Below are 12437 nucleotides of genomic sequence, written 5' to 3' on the forward strand. Positions count from 1 at the left end.
ATTTTTGGAATAAAATATGCTTCATTTTTGGATATGTAGGTATCATTTATCATGTAGGTCTTTATTCTTTCAGTCACATATAAATTTCATTTTAATATAAGATATACCATTGGTCTTGAGTTATGACCGGTTATGTAAGAGGTTGCACAAGTGTTATGCTGTTACTTATGGCTTCATTGTTACACTTTCCGTTATTTACGGCTGAATTCCAGCGGACATCTTATCAGTGTGCGCTTGTCTACAGTATTGCATTATCCGATAAACAGTGGAATTGAATTAGCTGTATAGCTCACATTTATTAATGTGTTTCACTTGCAGTATGTCCAGATTCTTCTACGTTCTTTGCTGTGCACATTTACATAGTAACGAGGTCAACAGCAGAACTTCATTTACTTAGCAGTGAAGGTACCAACAATTAAAACTGTTACATATCCTGTTACAGAAAATAGTTACATTTTCTGTTACTAACAGTTTCATTCATTTGTACCTTCGTATAATAACGTTTTCAACATGAAAAATTAATAAATTCATTACTGAAGAAGATTAAATAAAATATGGCAAACTGGGATTATTTACTGTGGAGATGGTGGGGTGGGGGGCTTAAGCTCTTAAAATGCAAGTAGTTTCTGAAGCTTCACATGCAATCCAAATTTTTATTTTTCCTAAGACTTCTAAATTTTATACGGTTAAATACATTTGAAATTATTTTCCATTCCTTGTTTTTAGCACACTGAAAATGTATGCCTTACACAACCACTACTAGCTATTTTTTGCAATACATATTTTTGCATCACCATCATAAAACAGAAAAATCAGAACTGTTTGCAGTATTCCGGGGAACAGTAGACTGACTGTGAGAAGCTATTACAACAAAGGATGGTGATACATTTCACAATCAGGTCAATGTTGACCTAAACAAATTTGTAAATATATTAATATCATAAAAAATTCTGGCACATTCACTCTATTATTAACTAGAGTTTCAACTCATGAATGCCAACTTTCTCCTATAAACAACATAAAAATAATTTCACACAAAAGTACTAATGAGAGTACTTTAAATGTGTCTATTTTCTACACAGAAAACATACCAGGGCTGAAATCATATGAACTATAATTAAAACAAGTTCTTTTGTTTTTTCTTAATTGTGTGACATCTTGCTGAAAAACAAGCAATTTGCACAGTAAGAGTATGTTCTTCAGGGATGTAATGCCATGTAGTCTGGAAAAAAACCCCACGTTTTGGAGGAACATGCTAACTCACCTTCCAGGTCGAAGAGTAAGCCAAACAAGAAACTAGACAGAAAGAGGTGGCAAGCAGAGCAAATCATGTCAGACATACGCCCATCCAAGGAACCATGAGACAGCCAATGGGAGAGTGACCAATGCCTGTAAGGAGGGCTCAGAGAACCAACATGGTTCAGTAAAAAGAACATAGGTATCTCTAGTAGGATTCTTGTGATGGGGATCTCAAGACAATTTGACCTCCACAAACTGTGCTTTTCAAGACATAGACTCTGTACTTTCAGACCACCCATACTTCCAGTCTTCTGTGGTTGATTCTGTAACAGCTTATTTCTTCACCTTCCTGGGTGCCTTTTATTGCTTTTGCTCATGTTATCCCTAACCAGCCTCTTCTCTAAGCATACTGGATCCAGTAACAGCAAAACCAAGGTACCAGTTCCTTTATTCCTACTGGTTCTTTGGACCCCACTAACAGACAATTGTTATTCCCCCACAGTTCCTTTTGGACTATGAATGGCTTATATCTGGTCTGCTTTTCAACATGCAGCTCACTCTGCTTGCTTGGGCTCACTCTGTGACTGTGAAGATAGAGGCAAGATGTTCCTCCAAAACATCAGGCTTTCGCTGAACTGCACACTGTTACGGCCTGGAACTTATGCTTCACAGTGACTGCTCTAAGAGCCACAAATACAGTATTTGTGAAATACGAGTACAGAATGATCCCATTGCAAGTAACTTCCATATTTCTAAAGTGATATATACCCTAGTATGTTATATTTTACTCATACATAGTATGTTCAGTGCCAGTATTTCAGACTACATAGCATCAAAAGGTACATAATTAATGATGAATCGGAAAGGTTGTTAAATGAACTGGTTAAGGCCAAATTTCAGGTATTAACCAGGTGTTTGTTTGGAGGAACACAGAAAAGTGTGTAAAACCTGTTACGATAACCAGTCTCTGGGTCAAGTACTAGCGTGTCGCAATTATTCATACTGTTGATTGGTATCACCTAGAAGGACTCATAATATTGTTACATAAACCTATTTGCAACTGAAGGAAAACTATTATTGTGAAAACAATAATCAGGAGAAACACGTTCTGGATATCTAAATACTTATTACCTATATTTCAACAATATTTTATCACTGCTGTATATCTTAGTGGATGGATAACTAGAGTTGACATCCACACACACAGTATTACAAGATCGTTCTTATAATATGCACTACAGCTAAAACTGTTTGTCATTATAAACATGCTTACATTTATCTTCTTCAAATTGTTGCTTCAGGATTTTCAGTTTGTTTGAAAATTTACATTCAGTTTGTTTGAAAATTTACATTATTATGTGAAAAAGATGTTCCATTACATCACTTTCATGTGCCTAAATGATTCATTACATCACCAGGTTTAGGGTAACTGAAAAGTGAGATGGGGATAATTTTGTCTATTAATCTGAAGTTCTGGCGACCTGAGAGTTAATATTACGGATGGTAATCAGTGTAAACACCATCCATAACTCTCTTCCAAAAGGGGATAGATCCCACAATGAATACTAATTTTGCTATTGCTCACAGGCCAGATGAAGTTCATAGTTCATAGACAGAAAGAAGGGGATGCTGTATTTTCATTCCTTTACATTCTATTTTAGAATATTCCACTACAAAAAGACTAGATCAGAAGGGGTTGAAGATAAGTGAAACACATCAGCTACCCGTGTTGATGTTAATTTATTAGGTTAAAAAATAGACATCATGAAAAATAATAGAGAAACAAAGAATATGTTTATGTCTTTATCACCAGAACTCAGTACAAAATCACATTATAAAAACAGCTCACAAATTAAAAACTGAAAATATAGCTATGTTAAGGTACTTGGTAATGATAACAACATACTGCAATAATATTCATTATGAAGATATGACACCATGCAGATGTTTGCAAGTAAACATCCATCAGACTACAGAGCATCACATTCCTGAAGACGGTAATCTTCGTGGTCATCACCGTGAGAACATCAAATCTCAAAACATTCATCATGAAATTAGGAACAGAGTGAGTTTAATGAACATCTGTTACTTACAGTTCAGATTATTTTATCTTCCAGCATGCTATATAAGAATCTAAAAATAAAAACTACATAAAACTAAAATTTTAACTGTTTTTAAAGGGTGTGAAATATGATTTCTCACTCTGAAGGAAGAACAGACAGTAAGGCACTAAAGAAGGGCCGCACCATAGCTCAAGCGGTTAGTCGCTGGCTTCCCACCGCAGCAGCCCGGGTTTGGTCAAGTGGGATTTGCGGTGGAAAAAGTGGCGCTGGGACAGGCTTTCTCTGAGTACTTTGGTTTCCCCTGCCAATCTTCATTCCACCAATTGCTCCACAATCACCCTCACCTATCATCTGAGGCTGGTACAATAGGCCAGAAGTGGCCGCAGTACAAGGGACTTAGTCCCACCCCACTAGCAATAAAAAAAAAAAGGCACTAAAGAACAATATGCCAAGGACATTTGAGCTCAAACGAAAAGAGGTATCAAAGGACTGAAAATATTACACACTGAGATACTTCAAAAACAAAATTTTCATCTAATATAATTAGGGTCAATAAACAAAGAGATACAGGTGGGAGGGACATGGAACACATATGCACACAACAAGAAATGTACAAAAATTTGTCAATAAAACCCAACAGTCAAGATCACTTACGAGACTTAGATACAGACAAGAAGAAAATAATACAGCAGATCTTAATATAAATAGGATATGAAGTCATTCACCAAATTCAGTTTGTTCTGGCATGCTTTCGTGTTTACAGTGATGAATCTTTGGGTTCCAGGAAAGCAGAGAATTTCGTGGGTAAGTGAATAAACACAATGGTATAAAGAAGCCCCATACCATGGAGTTATGCATTGTTTAATATTGTGTTTTGATGTCTTTTAGAGTGACATCTTCTGAGTTAGGACACCATCAGTTTCTTATACAGGGTGCCAAGGTCAGAAAAGCCCTTGAAAAAACTGAATGAATACGAGAAGTTGGAACACGTTTATTTGCCTGTATCAAGGAAGAGGAGGGGGACGATGATGCAAAATTCTGTTCAGATGTCTTCAAGAGTATGCCAAAATAATTCTATAAGATCTGAGATTTTCATATCAATGAAAATTCAGACAAATATCTTCAGGGCTATGACAACATTTAGTCTTGTGGATGGATATTAACATTTCATAGGAACTTGCTGCCTTAAACTTCAGGGTTCACTTTGGCCCTAAAGATGAATGCAGCAAGTTTTTCTTAAAAGTCTGGAATGGATGTGGAGAGAAGCAGTTTTGACCTAATTTGAAGAACTCTCCTGGCATTTCCCTAGTGGGACTGAGGAAAACATGAAAACCTCAGTCAGGACAGCTGGTCTCCGAGCTCAGATTTCAACACAGGGTCTCCAAATTATTAAGCAGGAACATAGGCCACTCAACTGTTGTGGCCCATAAGTAAGCTACAGTGGAAATGTCATGTATAATGAAGTTCTACACAACCCACTGTACAGAGTTTTGTAAATATTGGTTTTCATAAACCAAAGTACAACAGTGAATTACTGCATTAAGATATATAATGCAAGATAGGTCAGCTGTGCCTTATGTCTCATTCAAAACACATTCTCATCCTTGTGAAAACATTACCTCGATCTTATTTGCACACACACATCTTGGCCAACAGCCCATAAATACATCCATGCTAGATAATGCACTTAAAAGTATAAATAAAACTAGCGCTGTCCAATATAAAATAGAAGAGGTATGTTTTCACTTGTATAAACCGTTATTCATTCTCTTAGCTACTTTAATGACTATACTCCGGTACAGACATTATATTTCCAATAAAGTTTCAGATATAATTTATAACACTTCCCTACTGCACAGATTTCTAGTCCTATAAGCCCTGTATTGATCAAGTCAAGGAGGATGAGATGGGCAGGACATATAGCACGAATGTGGGGAGACGAGGAATGCATACAGGATATTGGTGGGAATGCCAGAAGGAAAGAGACCACTGGGAAGACCAAGGCATATGTGGGTAGTCAATATTAAAATGGATCTCAGAGGGAGAGAGCGAGAGACAGAGATAGGATTGGATTGATCTGGCTGATAGGGACCAGTGGAGGGCTATTGTGAACATGGCAATGAACCTTCGGGTTCCATAAAATGCTGGGAAATTTTCGAGTAGCTGCAGAATTTGCGGCTCCTCTAGAAAGGCTCAGCTCCAAGAGTGAGTAAGTAAGTAAGTAAGTAATTATAAGCCCTGTATTCTTCAAATCATATATTATATTCACCACCAGCAACTGCTGCTGCCTCCACCACTACCCTACCACTACTACTATCACCTCCACAGCTTGTTATATATGGATATGCAAACAGTTCACCTAAAATGTAACAGCTGAAAAATTCAGATGCTAGATGAGTTCCTGGCCTTGGGAGCAACTAAATCTTCCCTAGCCTTTAAAGTCCTAACATCAATCTTTTTGACAGTCATCACAGTTTCTCTATATTACTGCAGCATTTAGAGAGACTACTGGGTAACAACTTCCAAACAAAGAGTGAAACAAAAGCATAAGAGAGCACTGAAGGTTTCAGTGCAAGGGCTGAATTATTATGGCCCACCCCTTATGCACTCATTCAACAGTGAAACAACATCTGCTGATAGGCAACAACCATAACATAAGCAAATACACCACAGCCGTTATGGTGTTTCTTCCACAGCGTGTGGTGTTGTCTTTACTAGTGCACTGGTAAAGACAGCACCGCATGCTATGGAGGATACACAAAAACCAGGGGCATATTGCAGACATAACTGAAAAGTAGGCTATGAACGTAAGGGGCAAGCATATATTTATGAACAATGGACATCAACCCTTGTGAGATGAAATAGAATGCACCAAAATAATGTTGGTTAAATAAAAATTTTAATGGCTTTTATCTTGTTTGCCTTGAAAAGAGAACTACAGTGTGTGATTTTAAACATGGACTGACACAGTGTAGCAGTTTTAAGATAATTTAATAAAATATTTTTAACATGTCAAGACACCTGAAGATGACCGTTTGGGGCCGAAACATGTGGTGTCAAAGTGTAAAATGTTAAACTAAGATTAGGATTATGTGGAGAATAAACAAGTGTTGCAATATTGATGGATGATAAATACATGGACATTAAATTCAATAAGAGGATTACATGAAAACTGCACGTAGAGATGACTGAAGCCAAGGACTTCAGAACATTTATTAGAATCTATTCCCTATTCAAAAGTGAGTGTTTACGGGCCAACATTAAACTAACTCTCCATAAGGCACTGATCAGATCAGTAATGACGTATGCTTTTCCTGCCTGAGAATTAGTAGCATACACCTACCTTTTAAAATTGCAGCACCTACAAAACAAGGTTCTCTGTACCATTGGAAATTTTCCAAGGTGCAAACCAGTCCGCAATTTGCACATGGCTTTCAACCTTCCCTATGTGTATGATTATATAAGAAAATTGTGCAGGCAACAAGCAGAAGTCATACAAAAATCATGAGAACAAACATATCCACAGTATAGAACAAGGCAAAGCGAGACATAGAAAACATAGGAGCCTTAAATTAGACAGTGGGTAAGCTTACAACTGTATAAGTGACCAAGCTGCCATTGTAGCATAAGATATGTAAGATCAGCATGATCTGCTCTGCAAAGCCTTTACCGAAAGCAAAAAGGAAGAATTTTCGATAACATGCTATATGTGTGATATGTATACTTGATGAAAGGCCATGCATATTCATAAAAGACAAACCCATCTTGTCATCAGAGTGTACGTTACATAAGGAATATAGCTGCAAGAGTTCAGTCGACAAAAAATATCTCTGGTCATGGGTCTCAAGGGGCTTGGCACCAAGATTAACTGACTGGTGGTAAACTGTTAGTCTTAAAGTAACTTTTTGAGTCAGTTTAGTTGGAAGGGAGCCACAATCCATAGAAGATTTCAGTATGGAAGTAGAGGAATAACCACTGAGTCAGTCCTTACCAGGAAACAACTAGTGGAAACTGTAACATACTCAAAGTCTGTATGTCCTAGTGATTTGTAAAGTGTGCAGATCAGTGATGGTGCTATAATTGTGTTAAAGTGGTCAACAAATCCAATCTCCAATCCAAAACCCTGTCTATAGTCACACATACACATGACATTATGAATACAACTAACAAAGCAACTAACTTCATGTAGCTGAGCCGGTATGTATATAATAAGATAAAAATTACCTAAATGTTTGTAGTGCTTGTTATGGGCTTGAAGTAAAATTTTTATTCTATCTAGTGGAGCTACTGCAGTCTTGGAGCACATTCCGGCAACCCCTGAAAAAACGAAAAACTTGATAAGATTAACCCTTCAAACGGGCACAATGCTCGTTACAAGAAAAAAGCCAAACCGTGAATATTTAATATACTGTGACGTCTTTCAACTGTGTTGTGTACGAGGTAAAATTTAAGACAGATAAAAATAAAATCAGTAACCTGTAACTTAAAACTAAAAGAATACACACATTAATTGTAAACTTAAGAATTCGTTTATAAAACATGATTTAAACTTGTAACTTTAAATCCGTTCTAATGAACATATGTACCCATTTTAACTTACAGACAACCCAGTATTGGCTTTGTTTAGGGGACAATTTCTCTTTACCTGTAAGATACTAAACCATACAAGATATCCTGTAACATAATTATCACCATTACATTTACACCAATGAGAGAATTAAACTGCCATGTGAATAGAAGCGTCCATTCCATTACACTCAGAATTACTTGGGTTTCTGGACTTTTCCTGTTGTCCAGTATTCTAGAAAATAGAAAACATGATGTTTCAGAAACTGGATCTGTTTCCGACCTCACTTGAGGATGCTGTGTCTTCTGTTTTCTAGAATACTGGATGATGGAAAAAGTCCAAAAAACCCAGCAATTCTGAGTGTTATACACCATCATCAGAACCTTTTAGAATCCACTGTTTTCGTCCATGATATGTAAGCAATGTCCGTCTTTTAGCGCTAAAATACAACATCATCCACTGTTTTACTTGAATAGCTCAGCTGGTACAGCTCCTGCCCAGTTTGCTTGTGGGCATTTGATTTGTTCACTAGCAACACTTTTCACGCATAAATAACTGGTTCTCGCAATATGTTTTCACAACCCTAATATTCCACAGATTTTATTTCAGTTCTCTGAATTTAAATGATGGCATGTACAATAATTTCAAAATGTATTAAATCATATTCCAATCATTTCCACTTCCTGTTCTAATGGACCTATAGGTATAATCTGGAACTTATTCTTCTAACGATTTCATTATGAACCTTGTTATAAAGGATGAAACTTTTCAACAACTTATATACCACAGGATTTAATTTTACATCTTACATTTAAATGAAAGGTTAGCTGCCTGCAGAATATATGGACAGAAGCTGGGTCATGCCTTCTTTTTTTATCTCTACCTCCAGATCACGTTCTATACCAATGTTTCCCAGTTTTCTTCTAATGTTGACACTCAATTTGCTACCAGTAGGATACCCTGTACTGAGTTCAGCATTTCAGCCAATTTCCAGCATTAAAAAGAGAAAAAAATATTCTGACAATCCTTCACAACTGAATGATGTATCCCTACAGTTTGCATTGTGAGCCACAGCTTGACTCTGCTTTCACACTCCCCTCACTCTCTTTGCAGAACTACAAACTGAGGCAGTAAACAATAATGCACCAAATTCTGATTTAACCTCTTCCGAGGTTAAGCAGATCGTTCAACTAATGATTATAAAAAGAAACATAAAAATTCCCATCATAACTTCCGGGAATAAGAACCCATCAAGACTGGGCACCTGGGATTTAATTTATAATTTCTTTTCATGGTGTCAAGGCCCAACCAGCCACCCATCCAATATGTAAAAAAGGTGTACTTATTCATGAGTAAACGTAGCCTAAGCTTTAAGCTGACTGTTCATCATCCTATCCCTGAGATCAAGAATGCATACACTCACTAAATGCCTTCAAGACATGTTCCCTTATTTTATAAGGGCATAGTACTGTATCTAATTTTGGAAAGTTTGTACAGTTCTCCTAATCAAAGAACAGATTATCCACTGATTACTAGTATTATGCTGTGTTCATTTTTAGCCTCCACAAACATTAACCTGCACTGGTTGAAGTATAATTCAGTTGAAAACAGCAATCAGTAACATAATCATAAAACAGATTACCCAGTGATTACTATTATTAAGCTGTGTTCGTTTTTAGCCTCCACAAACGATAACCTGCACAGTTCAGTTAAAAACAGCAATCAGTAACAATCTCTCTTGGCATGAACTTGTCATTGTACTGATGCCCTTCACCACGCACTGTTTGCAGATTTACAATAGCAACAGTTCAAAGTTCAAATTAATTTTCATTTCATACTGGAACCAACCTTCTATACATTAGCACACACAGGATTTCAGTATTCACAACAATTTTTTTTAATGCTACACAACACCATATTTCACAAATGTAACTACAATTACTGATAAATAAGTATCCTGGTGAGCAGGAATAAATAAATTAATAAATACAGGATATAAGGGTGTGTGAAATACACAGAAAATTAAAATTCTTTGTATCTGGCTTACATTTCTTAGATTCAATTTTGCATAGTACAAAATACAAATGTTAATAAAACCAAGTTATTAATAGTTACTTTTAAGAGAAAATATTTAGAAACTATACTTTAGACATACTTTTAAATCAAGACAATGTTCAAAACATGACACAAACTGATCAGAGAAATTATGTTTAAATACCACTTTTCATAATTCTGTTGTTAAAATCATAAGACTTGTCACATACTACATGCAATGGTAATCATGAAAGAGACCAATTCAGAAACAATATTTCAACTTGCATTGTACAGTCAGACAAATTTTTCATACGTGCAAAGCCTTCTGAACATGAAAAGGCCTAATTTCTTTGAAAGACACTTCCTCTCTGATACATAAATGTGGAGTATGAAGTTACACTCCCAAGCCACATTCTCTTTCTCAATTATAATCAGCCTCCAGACATTTAGCTTGTTCATCATTAGAAATAGGAAGGACTGAAAAAGCCATGATTATAGTCTCCCTTCCCAAAACCATTAGCATCCGCTTGTCATTAGAGAGACATGAAACAAGAAACCTGAGCGCTTTTTTGGTTAGTACTTAAAATTACTTAAAAAAGAAAACATCCTCCATATATATCAATGGCGTTAAAAGCAAGGTCCTATATCTCTTGCAAGAATGAGTTTATTGTCCTACAATGGATACAAACTGACCAAAACTTCTAACTCCTGCAGACCTCAAAGGAGCAGTGGCTGATTATACAAGGGTTGGAACTTTAATAGTGGCAACTATTTATTTAAAACTGATACAAAATAGATTCATGTTTGAAAGTTTTACTGTCCTTCAATGTAGTCACCAGCATTGTGTACAACCTGCTGCCAGCGATGTGGAAGTCGTAGGATACCTTTAGCAGCGCCTGTTGTGTTGATAGTTCAAATGGAGCAGTCTACTGGTTCCTTCAGCTTAGGAATCAAATCAAAGTGACAAGGGAAGTCCGGGGAGTATGATGGATGGTACAGCACTTCCCAGCCCCATCGACTGAACAAATCAGCCACACCTTGCGCTGCATGCGGCCGAGCACTGTCCTGCAAAATGATGGGTGGGTTCTGCAGAAAGTGTCGTCGCTTCTTTCTCAAAGCTGGTCGCAGGTTGTGTTCCAAAAATGAACAGTAATACCGTGCATTGATGGTCTCCTGTCGGGGAACGGTATGCGTTAGGATAACACCATCACAGTCGTACACGAGAATCACCATAACTTTCACATTGCTGGGGTTCTGACAAACTTTTGATTTTCGTGGTGAACTGTAATGACGCCATTCGTTCAATTGGCGTTTCATTTGTGGCTCATATGATTTGGCCCATGTCTCATCCAGTGTAACAAAGCCTCTCCTTCACACTCATAGCTCTCCAAGTGGTTACGAGCAGCGTTGTATCATAGTCATTTCTGCATTTCCGTAAAATTATGCGGAACCCATCATGATGCAATTTTTCTCATGCCCAGGTGTTCTTTCAGAACGTGAAGCACAGTTGTATGCGCTAATCCTGACTCTCAGGCCTGCTCACGAATTGTATGGTGTCGATCACTCTCCAGTAACGTGGAAAGAGCATACACTTCTTCTTCACTGACACTAGGATGACCTGGCCGACGCATGTCTGCCACATTTTGGCGTCTCTCGTTGAAGGCTTTTACCCACCTTGCCACTGTTCTGTAAGGCAATGCAGATTCCCTGCAAGCCTCTTGAAGACCTTGATGACACTGTCATGCTGTACGGCCTCTGGCACATTTAATCGTTATCCAACTTTGTTGTTCCTGTTTTGAAAACATCGTGACAACACTACATTAGACCGCCAGCTAACACGAGGCTCTGTTCTTCTCGTCACTGTGCATGCGCGTGATGTGGGAAGGGAGAGTCCATTTGCTCTGAGGTAATGTAGGTATGTAACTAACATGTGGTATAAGCGATATTATTTGTTTCCATCACATGGCGTCTCTACAGCAGTGTTGCCACTATTAAAGTTCCAACCCTCGTATATACATTTCTTACTGGCAGTAAACCAACTTTATCAACAGTAATCTATCACCATGCACCTACCATCCCAACATAAAGTGCCCATTATGAAAACATCAACATGCCAGACTTCAAGTAATACAAATGGAGTTTACATGATAAGAGACCTATACCTTGTAGTGGTTAGGAAGACTGCATTTGACCATCATGTTTCCTTGGAGAGAGACAAACTGGAGTTGGCAGTTAAGGACTGTGCAAAAGCAGGGCAGACAAAGAAAAAATCTGTGCTGGTGAGGTTAAAGTTGATAGTCCTATGGGACCTTATAACTATAAAAGATAATGGGCATAAAAGAGGGAGAGAGAGTCATGTAGTGACATATGCAGAATAATCTGAATCACAGCAAGTTTCTCTTTCATAAACAATGACCAAGCAGGCAGAAAGGAGGCAGAAAAATACAGAAATAAGGTGGAGTACTTCAAATGTTGGAAAGGAAGGGAGTGGGGGATTTCAAGGGCCTCCCCTACAGTTAACTTTTGGCATAAGG

At 37.4% G+C, this 12437-nt stretch overlaps 1 protein-coding gene across 5 annotated transcripts in view; it reads right to left on the reverse strand.

Moving 5' to 3' along the window:
• LOC111867661 (graves disease carrier protein homolog) overlaps positions 1-12437 on the reverse strand; it is a 46269-nt gene that overhangs the window by 29835 nt on the left and 3997 nt on the right. For 4 of the 5 annotated variants that reach the window (XM_023857693.2, XM_023857692.2, XM_023857691.2 and 1 more), the window contains one exon: positions 7527-7619. In XM_023857693.2, the coding sequence (XP_023713461.1) occupies positions 7527-7619 (93 nt within the window). Of the gene's footprint in view, positions 1-7526; positions 7620-12065; positions 12087-12437 lie in introns of those variants that run through there. The other variant, XM_023857695.2, reaches the window with a different exon arrangement.

The sequence above is a fragment of the Cryptotermes secundus genome, unplaced genomic scaffold (assembly GCF_002891405.2).
Source record: "Cryptotermes secundus unplaced genomic scaffold, Csec_1.0 scaffold931, whole genome shotgun sequence".
NCBI lineage: Eukaryota > Metazoa > Arthropoda > Insecta > Blattodea > Kalotermitidae > Cryptotermes > Cryptotermes secundus.